Below are 17,882 nucleotides of genomic sequence, written 5' to 3'. Positions count from 1 at the left end.
AAATTTTATTCTTGTCCTTACCTTTGAACATTACAATTTCTTGAGGCATTTATCTCCTCCTTTACATGAACTCTCATTGATCTGAGTTTCATTTACTGTGGTTCCCCTGGGATCACACTTCATGGATCCTGTGGCTGGTTAGATTTGGTTTTGGAACCAAGATCCTATTGATTTCAATGAGAATTCATTATCATCAACATCATGGCCCATCTCTTTCCAAGCGAAGATGAATACGGTGCCTTGTAGCTCTTCTGTCCTTTGTTCTGTTTTCCATCTAGCTTTGGGCAAGGACTTGGAGGCGAGTGCTTGCCCAGGACAGACGCCTCCCTCTGGGTCCCACGCCAACTGGGCCTGGCGGAGTGCAAAGCACGAGACAGCCAGAGTGACACGAGATTGCCTCGCAGTGGTCTGTTCCAACACCATGTTTGCTGGCTGTTGTCCTTATGGATCCTTCACCCACCGAGTTTGCTGCTGCAGACCGCGAGGGAAACAGTTTCCCACGCTCTGTCACAGCTGCCAGCCCCTCCTGCCAGACTGACATGTGCTATTTACCCATAGCTGGGGCCCTTTCCAGGTACTGACGACTGGGCGAAGCAATCCCGGGGATTTGAAGTCAGAGTTACCTTTTCCTAGCCTTTGCCTGAAGAGACAAAACGTACAAGGCGGCAAGTGGTTTGAACCCACAGATCCACACACAAACACACATATACATACACACACACACACACACACATATATAAACACACATGTATATATAAAAATATACTTATTGTTACAAGATCAAACCAGCAACCACAAAGAAGGCATATCACACAGGGTAAAGATGAACAATTACTTTATTAACAAAAATTCACCTTCAAACTTTAATTCAAAATTCCCCTTTTATAACAATGACCACTGGTTACTATGCAAATTTCTATAACAGTGTAAAACTAATAAATTCCCCAGCCTAAATATAACATATGTAATTAAAGTCTAAGTTATATTTCCAACCAGCCCACAGAAAAACTTAGACACAAAACACACAAGACTCACAAAACTTTGATCTCAACCAAAGCAAAATCATAAACAAAATTCAGTTTTGAAACTGAGCTAAAAGATCTTTGAGAGAGAGAGAGAGAGAACACAAAATTCGAAGTTGTCTTCTTGTGTTGCTTGCAGATAGAGGAACAATGGTTTGGTCCGGATCCTTCTGGCTGCCTTCGGAATGTTCATCCCTTTTAAAAGCCCATCATTCTAAACTGTCTTCCAGACAATGACTCATGTTTTGGGGCCTTCTTCCACTCCACAGCACCCCCAGTGGTGGTTTATCGTCCAAGTGCAGAAATTTTTAGATAATTTTCTGCACATGCCCAGTCCGTCTCCCACTCTCTCAGCAGTCCACCTTCACCTTGGCTCTTAAAGACAAACTGTCACTTTTTTAACATAAAAACCACACAACACATAGGTCAATACACAACACAGATCTCTGTAACAGTATGTACACACACATACATCTACACACACTTGTATATGTATATTTTAATACACACACACACACACACACACACACACACACACACACACACACACACACACACACACACACACACACACACACACACACACGAGAATTATAGGACAAGGAATATCAAGGAGAATATAAGCTCTTAAAAATAATTTTTTAATATTTAAAAATTATTCTATCTGTAGACATTTTTAAAAGTTACTACATTAATTTTTAATTGTTTTATAACTCTGAAATATTTGTTAACTATTAAAATCCATTTTGAATGAAGATTGGACAATTCCAGCTATTAAAACCTTCTGAGGTATTTCAGGAATGGGAAAACCTCAATGCATATTTACAGGTGATATCCTCTGACCACATCCTTGGAGTCCAGAAAACAAATGCTTAGTTGGATCTCTACTCCACATCTAGAACAATAAGTACACTTTGGGAGATCCAGATGGATATTTTGAGCAGTGGATTGGTGCCTGTAAGATTCAGCACTGTATTTCTCTGAGTCAACGTTTGATTCATGAAGTTAGTCCTTCCCCCATGGTAGCCTTTGACTGTTACATAAATTAAAAGATGGAGGAGGAAAGCTGGAGTATTTGGAAGATTTTGAAGATGAAAAATTTGACTATTGAAAAGATCTGTTTCGACGAGAAAGAACACCTCGTATTCTGACTGAGCACCCTTCAACCGGATGGCATTAACAACGACTTCTCCAGTTTCCATTAGCTTCGCTCCCCCTCCCACCTCACTCCCCATCTATCGCTATGTCTCCTCCCCTCTAACTGTCTGTGTTTCTGTCTTTCCATTTCCCCCCCCTCCCCCAATCAATTCTCACCAGTCCTCTCCTGTCCTTTTGCTGGTTGGTCTGTGCACGTCCACCTGCCCTTTTAATTTTGTTGCTGAGGTTCCATATTAAAAGGAAATGAAATATTTTAACATTATCAGCGTAACAATTAATAGAATATAAGCCATTAATTTCAGTTTGACTTGTAATTCTGAGCAGGCACAGGTGAAGGTGATGTCATTGATGCAGAACGATTACTGTCACCCTTTCTCAGACGGTATCCAAAGGTAGGAATTCTAATGAAGGTAGAAATATTTAATTTTTAAAATATTCATTTGAACACTGTGATTTTTAAGATTGAAAATTATTTTTATTTGTTCCTGCAGGGAGCTATCTTCCTGTTTTTTGCTGGAAGAATTGAAGAAATCAAGGGCAATATTGATGCAGTAAGTTGTGAATAATTGGACAAGAAAAGTAAAATCTCAAATTTGCTACTGTAATCTGCTTGGTAAATGGGTAGAGCAGATTGTTCTGATAATACAGAACACCTCTAATTTTTATTGTGTGATTTAATGAACCACTCTTAATCATTTCAAAGGAATATAACTATCAATAATATCTGTATTGCCAAGAGAAATTACTATAATCTGTAAATGAAGTTGACAAATGGATTGAGCAATGTGAATAAGTGACTGATTTGTAAAACTTCCAAAAACACTATGAGGTGTTCCATCAATTGCTCCCTTGGCATCTAGTCCTGTGACCGCAGCAGGTGCTATGCATGCACCCACACCTCCTCCCTTACCACCATTCAGGACGCTAAACAGTTTTTCCAAGTGAAGCATACTTCACTTGTGGATCTGCAGGGGTCATCTACTGCATCCGTTGCTTCTGGAATGGTCTCTACATCAGAAAGACTGAACACAGATTGGGAGATTGCTTCATTGAGTACCTTGGCTCCATCTGCTGCAATAGCGGGGATCTCTCAGTGGGAACCCATTTCATTTCCCCACCCTATCCTCTTGCCGACATGTCTGCCAATGGTCTCATTTATTGCCAGACTGAGAACACCCGCAAACTGAAGGAAAGGCACCTCATATTTCATCTGGGCACCCTCCAACTAGATGACATTAACATCGACTTCTCCAGTTTCCATTAGCTTCTCCCCACCCCCAATCTATCCCTGTTTCCCTCTTCTTTTCCCTCCACCTTCTTTCCCCCAGCTCTGCACTCAGAGCCAAATCGCCCCACACCCCCGATCATTTCTCACCTTTCCTACCCTGTCCTCCTATCCATATCTAATGAATTCTTTTTGCCTTTTTGGTCCCCCTGTCTTTTACTTCTCAGGCTTTTAATTCAGACACCTGGCTGCCTTTTACTTGTACCTTGAAGAAGGGCTCGGGTCTGAAACTTTGGTTGTACATCTTTGCCTCCTTTGCTACAAGATCTGCTGAGTTCCTCTAGCACTTCTGTGTTTTTACTACAATCACACTGTCTGCAGACTTTAGTGTTTCACTTTGATTCTGCAACTATATTCATTGGTGTTTTGTTAGCATTACCAGGAGAGTAATTCTGGTGAATTAGGCTGGATTTAATTCACTCCCACGGGCCCTTACCAAATATACATGTGGGATAGATATGGAGAGCAAACAAACAGATCTCCCTGAACCTAAAGGATGTAAAATAAAGTACAGCAAGGAGTAAGAAGTGACGGAGCTTCAGGCATTGAACCTCTGTATGTCCTGACAGACAGTTGAACTGGATTCAGAGCCTTCTCTGCACTCAAAATTTTCATGTCTTTGCAACAGTTTGTCATTGATATCCTAAAAATTTAGAACGGTTTAGTGATTTTAAAGATAATTAAAACTACATTCCAATAACAAATAATTAGATTTAAAAAAAATATATATAAAACTGAAATTTCCTTATTTTCCTTTTCCTATCCAATGTTTGAGGCAGAAAGCCTTTTAAAAAAATATTGAGGTCCTAGAGCCTGCACTATGTATATCGGCAAAGGATGGGAGAGAGAGATTTACCACCCTCTTGCCATTGGATCGCACCTGGAGTTCAGCATTGGAGCAGACTGACAAATGGAATGGTATCATCACTTCGCAGATCGTGGATGTACTTAATTAGGAATGACTGAATACTGGGGTGGGGGGTTCACTTAGAATCAATTCTCTCAAGTGATATTGCACACCTTGGACTACAAAATAAACTGCACCACTTCCAATAAAAGGGCCGTTCTGCTGTTTTGAACACATATTGGGAAATGTGTCTCATATTTTTCAGTAGGAATTTCACTCTGCTCTGCACTTTAATTTTGACATAAAACTCCCCCAGAAAACATCAGCAGTGGAGCAACTTGTAAATTCTGTTGCAATGTGATTTTGAATATGTATAAATTCTGTTATTTCTCCTCTTGGCCAGGTTTCACCTTTTCAGACTGCAAGAGAACTAAAATCGATGTTTATACTTCCCTGGATAAGGGTTTGGTTTCTTGTTAAACGAGAGCCCACTAATTAATAAACAGGTTCCCTTTATTTCCATCTCCCTACTTACCAACAACTACTTCACATTCGGGTTCTTTAAAAAGTACCTATTAGTTTTGAACAAAAATAGTAGTTCTGACAGTGAATGAAAGAATACTTTCACCTCAGGAAATAGATGTATAAAATGCAAATTGCTTCCCAACATTGAAGTTAACCTTCCCTTTATTAACTCATTTGTTCATCAATACTTTAGGCTATTTTACGCTTTGAAGAGTGCTGTGAGGCTCAGCAACTTTGGAAGCAGTTTCATCACATGTGCTACTGGGAGCTGATGTGGTGTTTTACTTTCAAGCGTCAGTGGAAGATGGCATATTTCTACGCCGATCTATTGAGTAAAGAAAATTCATGGTCTAAGGTGAGAGTAACTGTAGATTAGGTATTGATCTTGAAAAGATCTGCTCTCTCAGACACTATTCAAATTTTTGCCACTTTTTGGAAGATGTACCATGTTGGGGCTTGGATCTAAGTATTGGTCTTGGAAATGAAATGAAGAATTTCCCATGGCTGTTAATGTGTTCAAATGAAAAATCTTCATTTTATTTAAATCACTGCAAAGAGCATCTTGAACTATTGATCATTACTAACATCATCGTGGAATGATGTTTGCATTGATCCATTCCTTCAGTAAGGAAGCCAATGGCATTTCAAATTTCCTTGGGTTAACACAAACAAACACTCAAAACAGGCAAAACCAATAAACTTGCAGCATTCTTGACTCCTGTGGTCAACATGCAGGTCCTTGCTGATCAGCTGGGAGCCAGCTTAACAACCAGAAGACTACAGTCTGGGTCCCATTGTGAGAACACGTGCTGCCCCTTCAATAGTAGATCCTCTTTCCCCATAGGCGTATCTAGGGTAGGCAACTAAGGCCCATTCCCTGGGTGCCACTTGCAGAGGGGTGCCACTATCCTCGCCTTACCCACCCAATATCCGAGCTCACCTGCCCAATCTCTGGGTTCCTATCTGGGCTAGGCCAAAACAAATTCCATTCCATTTATTTGATCGTCCTGGAACGCTGCTCCAGGCCGGCATCTCATTGGGCCACTTTGGGGCCATCCCAGACTGCAAGTGGCGGCTCAATGCAGGATCAATGGGGAAAATGGCCATCTTCCCTGCTCATAATCCCCCACGTAGCTGGAACCACTCTGCCAGTGTCAGCCATTGATCCTGCATTGAACCACTGGTGCCCATGAGGAGCCCCGAAGGTAAAAAGCAGCCTGGTGAGGTGCTGGAGGCCAACTGGCTGTCACAGTCCACCCTGGTGACCCCGCCAGCCACCCTGTGACAGTATCTGATTGGCTGCTCGTATCATATGTCAGGTGGCACGGTTGGTGTGCACTGGTTTTTTGTATGATTTTTTTAACAGTGGGTGGGGTGCAATGATGGTATTTGCGTTAGGGCATCACTTTACCTAGATACGTCATTGTCTTTCAGTCCCACCATGTAAGTTTCTGGTCAATAGTGACCACCAGGTGGTTGACAATGGTGACTCTATGTTGTTGTCTACTGCATGGATAGTGGTCACTTCAGCTGTAACTCACTTTTACAACCTATATACCTCAAGGAACACATCACTTAATCAATCTTCATCAAAGATGCCCTTTTTCAAATTCTTGTGCTTACATTGCAAGAGGCAAAACAAGTGCCTCTTTCTGCAGGTTCACCAATGGGAAACCAGAGGACCAAGGGAAGGTGACAAAATGATAAATCTAGAATCTGCCTTGATGTAATGATAATTGACATCCATCAGATGGCAGTGTTATCAATCCTCTGTGTTTAAATTTAGAGTGACATCTATAATATAATTCTGTGTTCTTATTTCAGCGACAATGAAATTATGTTATCACCTCCAAGAGCTAGATTTAAATCTAATCCAGATGGCTTTAGTAAAATAGAATAACACTGAAAAACTCCACACACATACCAATGTTACAAAGATACCATTGTAATTTATTCTCATTGTTAATTAATGTTATAAATTTGCTCTTTAATGTATAATTGATGTAATTATAACATAAAATGTAATTTGGTCACTACTAATGCTGCAATAAATAGTTTATCTGTTATTTAAATAATGTAAAAGAAAATCATCTGGGAGGAAAATGTACTGGAAAGGCAGAAACAGAACTTTAATGTACACTTATCTTAATGTTCCCATGTTAACATAGTCTACATACACGTACATGAAAGCAGCCTATCTCAGCATGTTTGCGGAAGAGGACTACAAACCATTTGGAGATGATGAAGTTGAACTATTCAGGTTAGTACTTTAATGAGTTAACATGCTTGTATTCATTTGTTTTTTTTTTGTTTGGTTTTGATCCTGTACCTGTACAATATACAGTATATTTGATTGTTTAAGCTTCTCGACATGTTGTTCACTTGATCACTTTTTAAATATATTAATTCTTTGTAAATTATATTAAACTCTTTATAGCAGATTTTACATTGTGCAATTTGTATGTAACAAGAAACTGCTCTTTCTGCTGATTGGTTGAATATCTACAAATACACATTTCTGCCAACTGGTTAATGCTGATCTAAATAGTGTGTAGCAGTATCACTGCAGCTGTTGCCACCTTCTCCTTCCCCTCCCACATTTTGCTCTATCTGCTCTTTTTTTGTCTGCTTCCACCTATCACCCACCTGGTTGTGTCTCACTGCCCCACCTTTCCTTGCTCCAAATGCCAATCATCCTTCACTCTTGCACCTTCCTTATCACTTACGAGCCCCGTCTCTCATCACTTTATACTGGCTATCTTGCCTCTCCGCTCTCAATCCTGAGGCAGGGTCCAAAGCTGAAACATCAAGTCCTTCCTCCCCCTCTGTCTTTAGATATTGCTGGACCCACTGGTTTCCTCCAGCAACTTAATTGCTCCAAATTTTAGAATCTGCAATCTTTTGTGTCTCTTTCGATTTATTGATTTTACATACATGCATTCTCTTAAGAATTTTCTAATTAATTTTCTATCATTCCCAATTAGGAAAACAAAGTTGAATGATTGTTGGAAATAGATCCTCCTTGTTTGCGCAGTTGTAACTAAAAAATATTATTGCATGTACTGGGAAAGGAAATTAAATAAAAATTTGAAAACATGGGAGATCTGATTGTTTGGTTGACAATTTTCCCCTTTTTAATCTTTGCTGACTCCTTCCTGTAATGGATAGTAACTGCTTTATGATGCAGCCACTCTTTATGACTGACCAGGGTATTCAACCGTGCAAGGTTTCTGAACCAATTAGATCAAAACGTAAATGAGCAAAGTCATCTTTCCAGCAGTGAATATTGCATGATAGTCATCTGCAAACTGACATCTTTGTGATTCAGCTAAGAAAACGTGTCAGTTCTAACTTCTGTGTTCTCAGGTGTGATGAGAGTTTGGAGATACCCATGGCAAGTCATGAGTGGAATGTTTGCAATAATCTGGAGGTTCATCAGCTTTGTAAGAGTTTAGTGAAGATTTGATGGTATTTTCTTGAGATTAGTGAGGGCATGTGAAAGTGAGATTTAGGACTAACTTTAGATTTCAAATTTATTCTCAGATTACATACAACCCTGAGATTCTTTATACAGGTGAGGCAGAATTACCATTTATTGGTAGTGCAAAAAAGTCTGTACACAGCGTATACATGTAAACAAATAAAGAGCTGTAAACAGATAATGAATGTAAACAAACTGTAATAGAAAATTTTAAAAATCAATAAAGTGCATGAACCCTTAAATGAATCTCTGGGTAGCAGCTGTTCCTGAACCTGAACAGGCAGCCTTCCCTGTTGATGTTCTTGATAGTGGGGATGATTTTGCCTGTGATGTCCTGGGTTGTGTCCACTACCTTATGGAGGGCTTTATGCTCAAGGGATTTGCTGTCCCCATACCAGACCATGATGTAGTTGGACAGCACACTTTCCACCACACATCAGTAAAAATTTGCCAGGATTTCTGTTGTCGTACCAAATCTCTACAAACTCCTGAGGAAGTAAAGGTGCTAACATGCTTTCTTCACAATGCATTAGTGTGTTGGGTCCAGGAAAGATCCTCCCAGATAGAAACTCCCAAGAACTTAACACCCTCTCAATCTCCTGAAGTCAACAATCAGCTCCTTGGTTTTGGTGCACCATTCAGCCAAGTTTTCAATCTCTTTTCTGTATGCAGACTCATCACCTTTGTTTACATAACCCACTATCGTGGTATTGTCAGTAAATTTGTAGATGGTGCTATTCTCATATCGAGCCACACAGTCGTAGGTGTTAAGTCAGTAGAGCAGGGGCTAAGAACACAGCCACGTGGTGTGCCTCAGTATGCTTCAAAAGCCTACATGTTGCACAATTTTTAGATGGTGCTTTTGTTGCACTGAGCCATAGTCATAGGTGTAAAGTGAGTAGAGCAGAGGGCTAAGAACACAGCCCTGTTGTGTTCCTCAGGTTGTTGCAAATGCCTACATTTTGTGCGTAAAAATACGTGTTTTGTAAAAACCAGTGTTTCTGGGTTCTGAGTAAATTACATTTTTTATGTACTTAGAAATTAACCCATGCAATGTTATTTAAATGATTGTTTTGATCATCATGCTTTACAAATACAAACGTCTTTACTGGAAAAGACACTTGCAGAACAAACTCAGAATAAGCAGTTGAATATGTAGATTGAAGAATTCTGTCAGTGAAAATGATGTCAGGTAAATTGGCCTCTCTAAATTGCTATTGTGGAGGGTGGATGGCAAGGTAATCAAGGGAGTGGATGGGAATTTGAAATAGCTTACAAGGAAAATAAGTAATGGAATGTGACTTATGGGAAAGTAATGAGAGCTGACATAGGGTCTGTGCTGATGTTATATGAAAAGATTACAAATGTTACCAAGGTATTGTCTTGAAGTGCAGGGCTGCCCCCTGGTGGCAATTGTCTCAAAGTAACTAAAGACCAGGACTCAAATATCAACGTGGCCATGGATTTTGCCATGGAACTGGGTTTTCGAAGAAACCATGGATTTTGTCAAAATACTTAGTGTTTGAATATGAAAGTAAAAATAATAGCCAAAAATAGCCAGTATTTGTAGCATAGACAATGAAGGCATTGTGATCACTGGTGCAAAGTTAAACCTGGAAGATCAGAAATTGTTGTCAGTGATACTCTGTCTCTCCCAGAGTTGAAATTTTATACAGTAAAACCCCTGGTAACTGTAATTTAAGGAACTGCCATAAAATCAACTGGCAAAAAATACCAAAGTTTAAAATGGTCTCATCTCACCATTAGTTCGCCAATCACACAACATGCATTTGGAAAATTCACTTACCCAGCATCTACCAATCCCCATAGGTGCCAGATACTGGGGGGTTTTACTAGATATGGAGTCAACACAGGATGAACAATGGAGACTTTCATCAATTTGCATGCGAATATTTAACTAAATTCAGATTTTTCATTTTAGTTTTTTATTGAGGAACCAAGAAGGATGTGGATTTTGTCTACATGGACTTTTAGTATGGCCTTTCACAAGGTCCCAGATGGGAAGTTGGTCAAGAAGGTATTCAGGATAAGGAAGTACATTGGATTAAAGATTGGGTTTGTGGGAGAAGCCAGAAAGTGGTAATAGATGATTGTCTCTCTGAAATGTAGGCCTATGAATTGTGATGTGTCCCGGGGATCAGTGCTGGGTCCATTGTTGTTTGTCATCTATATCATTGATTTGGCAAATTGGATCAATAAGTTTACATATAACACAAAAATTGGAGGTACAGTGTTCAGTGAGAAAGGCTTTCAAAAGTTTACAACAGGATCAGGACCAGCTAAAAAAAATAGGCTGCAAAATGGCAGATAGAATTTAATGCAGCAAGTACGGAGGATTAACCAAGGACATGGTAAACTTTAGTGTTATGAGGAGTGTCGAGAGGGATCTGGGAATACAAATTCTCTGAAAGTGGTGTCACGGGTAGCTAAGATCGTATAGAGCTCTTGGCATGTTGACCTTCATAAATCAAAGCATTGAATATCAGAATTGGGATGTTATGGTGAAGTTGTACAAGACATTGGTTGTGCCAAATTTGGAATATTGTGTACAGTTTTGGCCACCTAGCAATAAGTTTGAAAGAGTGCAGAGATTTATAAGGATATTGGTTAAATAGATTAGTGCAGTGGTTTTCAACCTTTTTTCCACTTACATACCACTTTACGTATTCCCTATGCCATAGGTGCTCTGTGATAGTAAGGGATTGCTTAAGGTGGTATGTAAGTGGAAAGAAAAAGTTTGAAAACCACTGTTTTAATCGTACCTAATTGACTCATTATGTGCATGGTTTCCTATCTCCAAAGGAAATGGGCCAATGACATTTTTTCTCAAGCCAAATATTTCAGTAACAATTGGGTCTAGAGCAGTGATTCTCAACCTTCCTTTCCCACTCACCTACCACCTTAAGCAATCCCTTACTATTCACAGAGCACTTATGACATAGGGATTACTTAAAGTAGCAGGTGAGTGGAAAGAAAAAGTTTGAGAACCACTGGTGTAATGTTTAGCACAATGCTATTACCCCCTCCATAAATCTTCGTCCGCGAAGCCAAGCCAAAGAAAGAATTACAGCACCAGTGACCTGGGTTCAAATCTGGCACTATTTGTAAGGAGTTTGTACATGCTCCCTTGTGTAGGCATGGGTTTTCTCTGGGTCATTCCAAAAGACATGGTTAGTAGTTTAATTGGTTGCACAGGTGTAGGTTTGAAGGGCTTATTATGGCTGTAATTATGTGGGGTGTACCAAATGCCTCCTTTGAAGAAGACCGCAGAGCCCACCTCACTGACAAAAGGCAAAGGAGGAAAAACCCAACACCCAACCCCAACCAACCAATTTTCCCTTGCAACCGCTGCAATCGTGTCTGCCTGTCCCGCATCGGACTGGTCAGCCACAAACGAGCCTGCAGCTGACGTGGACTTTTTACCCCCTCCATAAATCTTCGTCCGCGAAGCCAAGCCAAAGAAAAGAACCAAATACAAGACCTGTGGAAGTGTTTGCCCTTTAATTAGGATTGGTTTTAGTTGTATCTGGATGCCACACTCAGTCAAATGTATTTTATGTCGAGGGCTATTGCTCTTATTTGAGCTCTGGTCCAAACTGAAATCTTGAGTTGAGTTGACCCAGCTGAACGCAAGATGGCATTCATCCTAACCCACTTAGAGAATGATGCCTCGTATGCCATCGACTTCAGCTTGGCTGGAACTCGGTCCCCCCCCTCTACAAATGGATTCTGGACTTCTTGACAGAAAGACCACAGACTATGCAGGTTGGCAACAAAACTTCAAACCCCATCACCCTGAGCACTGATGTGCCTCTGGGCTGCATGCTCAGCCCACTACTCTTCACACTGGTGACTCACAACTGCACTGCCAGATTCAGTTCCAACCAAATCTAATATGCAGAAGCTGCCGCAGTCGTTGGCCTCGTCAACAAGGGTGAGTCACATTACTGAAAGGCTCATAAAATCGTGCAAGAACAACCACCTGAGTTTTAACATGGACAAGACAAAAGAGATGATTGTGGACTTCAGGAGGACGAAGGTCAACCATTCTCCATTCCATATCAATGGTTCAGTCATGGAAAGAGTGGAGGGCATAAGTTTCTTTGCATGTATATAAGGGATGATCTATTAATGTTTGCTTTATGAAAATCTTATGCTAGAACATACTGGAAAGTATTAATTACATCTCTATCTTCACACTTTTTTCACTAGAAAAGTACAAAATATGAAACAGAAAATAGCAGGAAAATCTCTACCAACAGAAAAGTTTGCCATCAGAAAAGCTCGCCGGTATCTCTTACAGAATCCTGTAAAACTCTCAGTGCCTGCCTTGGTGAGTCATAGTGTTTCACTGATGTTTATTTTTATCATCATTTGGTGGTGATGATTGGACTTGTAAAATGTTGTATTGCAGGGGTGTCAAACTCAAATTCACCGAGGGCCAAAATTAAAAACTTGGACTAAGTCGAGGGCCGAACTAAATATTTATTGAAAATTTTCAATAACATCTGCATGTTTTCTCTTCTTTCAGCATGTAATGTTAAACTTTTTCTTATTAAAATAAATGTTTAATAATAGTTTTGGATAAACTCTTTCCAGAAGCATTAACAAATGAGAAATAAAATATTCAATAAAAAATATTTCTCTATAGAGGATTTGTCAAATGTTGCTAGTGTGCTGTCGAATAGTAAAATCTGAGGGCTATTGAGAATGTGGGAGAATAACATGATTCCTGAAACAATCAAGTGGGTGACTGATTGTGAGCATGAACTCTAGCAGGGTTATTTGCCATGCCTTTTTTCCATTGGTACAGATATCCTTTGATTGACACACTTTTCAAGTTTTATGCCTAATGAGCATGTATCCAGGTGCAGGACCATTTTTAACCAGGAATATATTTATCACTGTGACATGAAACTATTGGAAGATCGTTTTATCCTGAGATTAAAGTTCATAATACTTACTCAGGCCTGTGTGCGGGAGGGCGGGCGATCGGGTTGGACAACGACAGTGCGGGGGCATCGGCTCTCGCTGCAGGGCGGCATCTTGGCGGATCAGCGGCCCCGTCACCGTGAGTCGCGGGTCGGCATGCGGCAGGGAGGGGGAGTGGGCAACGGTCCTGGCGAGGTCAGGCCCGAGGCCTCCAGTTCCGGGTGCTGGGAAGCGGCCTTGGCTTCCCCTGACACCGGCCAGGCCCCAAAACCAGAGTCCACGGTGAGACCCTGCAACGTAAACAGGAGGTGGGGGCGATTAGCGGGCTGACGCCAATGCATTCTGGGATTTGTTGTATTACTGTGCATGCGCTATACTGGCGCGGAGGCCAGCGGGCCACCTCTAATACATTTTTGAAATGATCTTGCGGGCCAAATTTGGCCTGCGGGCTATAGTTTGACATGTGTGTTGTATTGTAAAAGTGAAGCTGTTCTTTCTCGGTATCACTATAAATCTACAATTTATTCTCTCCCTTTCTGTTATTGTTTTCTGTGTATGAATCACACCATGTCATCATAATCTCTTAAAATGTGAGCCCTTCATTCTACATCAGGTCAGAGTTTCAATGGGAACATAAAGCAGTACACCACAGGAACAGGCCTATCGGTCCATTACATTTGCACCAGGAAATGTTCTGGTGAACTACTTCTACACCGTCCAGTCTACACCTCCTTTCTGCAGAGTGGCAACGAGAACTGCACACAATGTTTCAAATGAGCCATGACTCATGAAGGCAAACATGTATGCCATTTTCAAGCAGTTCAGAACTTGTATTCCTGTGTCCCCCCACTCCATATAGGATCCTACCATTTTCCTCTTGTGTTGGACCTTCCAAAATTGCTTCATTTTAAACATGTCCACACTAAATCCATCTCCATTTCTTTGCCAAAATTTCCAACTGATTGATATCCTGCTGTCATCTGCAAACTAACTAATCAGACCACCAATGTTTTCATTTATATCATGTGAATATCAGTATCCTGGAATAGATTCCATTAGGTTGTGGGAACTTACCTACCTTAGTGTTTTTCAAGACACTTCAGAACATGTTCTATAGGTAAATGCAGTTTTAATGCCTTTATTTGGACTGGTAGCCTTGTTTCAATTTTGCATGTGTAAAGTAGCAAACATTAAATCCAATTTTTTTCTCAGGAAATGATGTACATTTGGAATGGTTATACAGTCATTGGGAAACATCAAGATCTGACAGAAGGCATTCTTGAAACGCTTAACAATGCTGAGAGGAGACTTGACAGTGTCCCAGGTACATTCTTTCTTCAGAAATTCTCATTAAACAGGTAAATATTTGATAGTGTTGGAAATGTGACAGCAAGCTTGCAAGATAGTGATGAATCAGTAGGTTTTGGATAGATAATGGGATGTTTCTGAATCATTTGTTTCTTCTATCGGCTTTGATAATATAATGTTGAAAGAAAATTTTGATTTCAGGCAGGATTTCCTGAAATTTCTAATTACAGCTTCAGGAATTGGGTTCAAAATGACTTCGGATTGGTGTTGTTGATCACCAAAGTCTGTAGATGTTGTGATTGTAGTATAATGCTGGAGGAACTCAGTAGGTCATGCAGTGTCAAAGAAGGACTCAGGCCAAAAATGTTGGTTGTCTATCTTTACCTCCTATGGCACTCATTGGGCTGTTAAACAATAGTTGCATTACTAAAGGAGCTCTGAGGCTTTAGCTTCCAGAGAATATGGTTAAGAAATTCAAAAGCACAGTACTTGCATTTTAAGCAGGAAGGGTTGAAGTACAGGGTAGCATTTCCTTATTATACAACTACACAAAATGGAACTTTTTGAATATTTATTTAAAAATTTAAATCCACAATACATTCAATTAATAATATAAAATATACATGTAATACATGTGGTATATAACCTAATCTCTCCCTCCCAAATACCCCTTAAGAAAGATTATCAATGGATATATAGATTGTACACCATATGCAAGGAACAGGAGTGATGCCCATTTTTGCCAAGGCCCAACAAAAGGCAGTTCTGTGGGTGCATTCAAGTGTAAGCAAAATGAATCAGGGTTGATAGGCAGGTGCAATCTCTATACCGGGTCTCTTTTTTCATCAGAATGGCAGAAATTCACCCTAACTGCAAGAAGTGCCTGGGACTCTGGTGAATGATTTTTAGGTATGGTTTGACCTGCTGAAATTCTCCAGCTCTAGATCATTGTTCCTCAGAAGTGGACAGTTGTAGCTGTTCTAAGTTGATTACAGACACAAACTAACTTTTAGAGCCAGAGTTCCCACACTTTTGTTCCAGATTTCTACAGTCCTGTGTCAGCACAGGTAATAGTCCTCATCACATCACTATGCATTTGAGTGAAGTCACTACTCAAGCTTTGTTATTCTGAGAATGTGAAACAAAATACTATTTGGAGCACAGAAGCAAAACCAATAGTTTCTAAACAACTTGAGTAGCAATTACAATTTTTCAGAAAAGGATGACAATCAAATGAAAATGAGATACATTGTGATTTTTTTTTCCCTCATCTGAGCTTTTCTTTTAATTTCCAGTGAATGAGTTCCTGGTGGATGACCAATGTTTGGTCAAGCTGCTTAAAGGCCTTTGTCTCAAACATTTGGACAAACTGTTGGAAGCAGAAGAATACTTTAGTTGGATTCATACAAAGTAAGAAAGATTTACTGAAAGCCTAATAGTTTCAGAACATCTTTCCTCAATTATTGGTTCACAAAGGAATTTACATTTGTTTGACTCTGAAGGGGAGGTCAAGAAAAGGAACAAATAATTTTGACCCCCAGGTTTAAGCCTTTCAACAAAATCCTGGATTTCATATTTCCAAACATAACTACTGCAAAGTTTGACTAATTCCAGGAAATATTGAGAACATAAAATGAAAGTAGTCATGGGAGTGCTAATAACTTTTGTTACATCTTAGTGAACAAGAATTGGGATGTAATTTGTAATGATACATAACATTCAGTGGACCAAATTTGAAGTCTTGTGCGATTCTGGTCATCACATGACATAAAAAATGCAGAAGAGATTCACCGGAATGTTGCCTGGAATGGAGGGCTTTGGCTCAAGGGGCTATTGAATCAGTTGGGATTCTCACTGGAGCATAGGAAGCTGAGGGCTGACCTTGTAGAGGTTGATGAGGGACAGAAAATCAGAAACTAGAGGACACAAGTTGAAGATGAGAAGGGAGATCTTGGGGGTATATGGAAGGAGCTGTCAGAAATCATTGTCAGAGACCATGTTGAAAGGCTTTTGGACAGATACATGGATAGAAAAGTAGAGCTATACAGGATTAATGCAGGTGAGGCAGAATTAACACTTTTTGGCAGAGCAAAAAATAAACTGATTCAATGTACACATGTAAACAAACTGTAGTGATAGGAAAAAAAAATCAATGAAGTGCAAAAGTAAGAGTCCTTAAAAATGTGTCTGAGTTTGTTGTTGAGGAGTCTGATGGCAGAGGGATAGCAGCTGTTCCTGAGCCTGGTAACAGGGAGAGAATAGAGCGTATGGATTTTGATTGCTGCTTTCTCCGACAGCAGCGTTCCAAGTGGACGTTCTCGATGGTGGGAAGAGGTTTGCCTGTGACGCCTGGGCCACGTCAATTTTACAAGGCTTGGCACTCAAGGGTATGGGTGTCCCTGTAACAGACCATGATGCAGCTGGTCAGCACATTTTTCATCACACATCTGTGTAGAAATTTGACAGGGTTTTCAATGTCATGCCAAACCTCTGTCAACTCCAGAGGAAGTAGAGGTGCTGACATGCTTTCTTCATGTTACCATTAGTGTGTTGGGTCCAGGAAAGATCCTCCGAGATAGTGAGACCCAAGAACTTAAATTTGCTCACCCTCTGCACCTTGATTCCCAATGATCACATAGATAGGCACCACGACTGAGTTGGGCCTCTTTCTGTGCAAAATACCTCTATTAATGTATTACCTTTCATACAAAACCAAGGATCTGTGACACTGTACATTCAAGTTACTCTTAATTTGAAAAGGTTCCTCTGGTAGAACCTTTGTATTTGAAACAAAGTTGTACATTTTTTGCCATGTAACTTCTTTTATCCTATTGTTTAAAAATCACAGTCCCACTTAGAAAGTAACTTCACAAAATAAAGTTCTGTTCTTACCACAGGGGTGTGTCTGCTTAAAAAAAAGTGTATGTGGATTATTGCAGTTGATGTCTAACATTACTCTTTCAACAAATCAGCCATTCATCTACTGTTTTCTGTTTCAGCCAGCAGATGATCAAGTATGACCATTACCTTATTCCAAATGCTTTACTGGAACATGGTCTTCTTTGCATGCAAGAAGGCAGGAATGATGAGGCGATAACATTTCTGGAAAGGGCAAAGTAAGAAGTTAATTAATAAACTGAAAAAAAGATATTTTGGTGACATCTTTTAGATACTTTTCCAGGAAATTGCCTAGTGTCCATTTCATGAATTAATGCATTCATTGAACAGTGTTTGAATTTTTTAAAATTAGAATAGAGCATTAAAAAACATATAAAAATGATGTTTAAGACTGTCAATCCAGTT

The 17,882-nt window shown here is 39.9% G+C and overlaps 2 protein-coding genes across 9 annotated transcripts in view; one reads left to right on the top strand and one right to left on the bottom strand.

Annotated features, from left to right (window-relative positions):
- The window catches only part of ttc39a (tetratricopeptide repeat domain 39A), a 91,769-nt gene that overhangs the window by 71,915 nt on the left and 1,972 nt on the right, over window positions 1-17,882 (top strand). For 5 of the 7 annotated variants that reach the window (XM_069938624.1, XM_069938622.1, XM_069938621.1 and 2 more), the window contains 8 exons: window positions 2,505-2,572; window positions 2,672-2,731; window positions 5,031-5,192; window positions 7,006-7,097; window positions 12,552-12,672; window positions 14,484-14,595; window positions 15,875-15,989; window positions 17,579-17,695. In XM_069938624.1, coding sequence (XP_069794725.1) covers window positions 2,505-2,572; window positions 2,672-2,731; window positions 5,031-5,192; window positions 7,006-7,097; window positions 12,552-12,672; window positions 14,484-14,595; window positions 15,875-15,989; window positions 17,579-17,695 — 847 coding nt within the window. Of the gene's footprint in view, window positions 1-2,504; window positions 2,573-2,671; window positions 2,732-5,030; window positions 5,193-7,005; window positions 7,098-8,101; window positions 8,204-8,304; window positions 8,412-12,551; window positions 12,673-14,483; window positions 14,596-15,874; window positions 15,990-17,578; window positions 17,696-17,882 lie in introns of those variants that run through there. The other 2 variants (XM_069938626.1, XM_069938627.1) reach the window with 2 other exon arrangements.
- The window catches only part of rnf11b (ring finger protein 11b), a 58,238-nt gene continuing 55,492 nt past the window's right edge, over window positions 15,137-17,882 (bottom strand). Inside the window, exons 4-5 of one of the 2 annotated variants that reach the window (XM_069938628.1) lie at window positions 17,607-17,681; window positions 15,137-16,978 (exon numbers count right to left, since the gene is read on the bottom strand). The gene's annotated coding sequence lies outside the window, so the exon portion shown is untranslated. The remainder of the gene's footprint in view (window positions 16,979-17,606; window positions 17,682-17,882) is intronic. The other variant, XM_069938629.1, reaches the window with a different exon arrangement.

This window comes from Narcine bancroftii, chromosome 5 (assembly GCF_036971445.1).
Source record: "Narcine bancroftii isolate sNarBan1 chromosome 5, sNarBan1.hap1, whole genome shotgun sequence".
Taxonomy (NCBI): domain Eukaryota; kingdom Metazoa; phylum Chordata; class Chondrichthyes; order Torpediniformes; family Narcinidae; genus Narcine; species Narcine bancroftii.
Note: the sequence above shows the minus strand (reverse complement) of the source record. Positions and strands in the feature narration are given on the sequence as shown.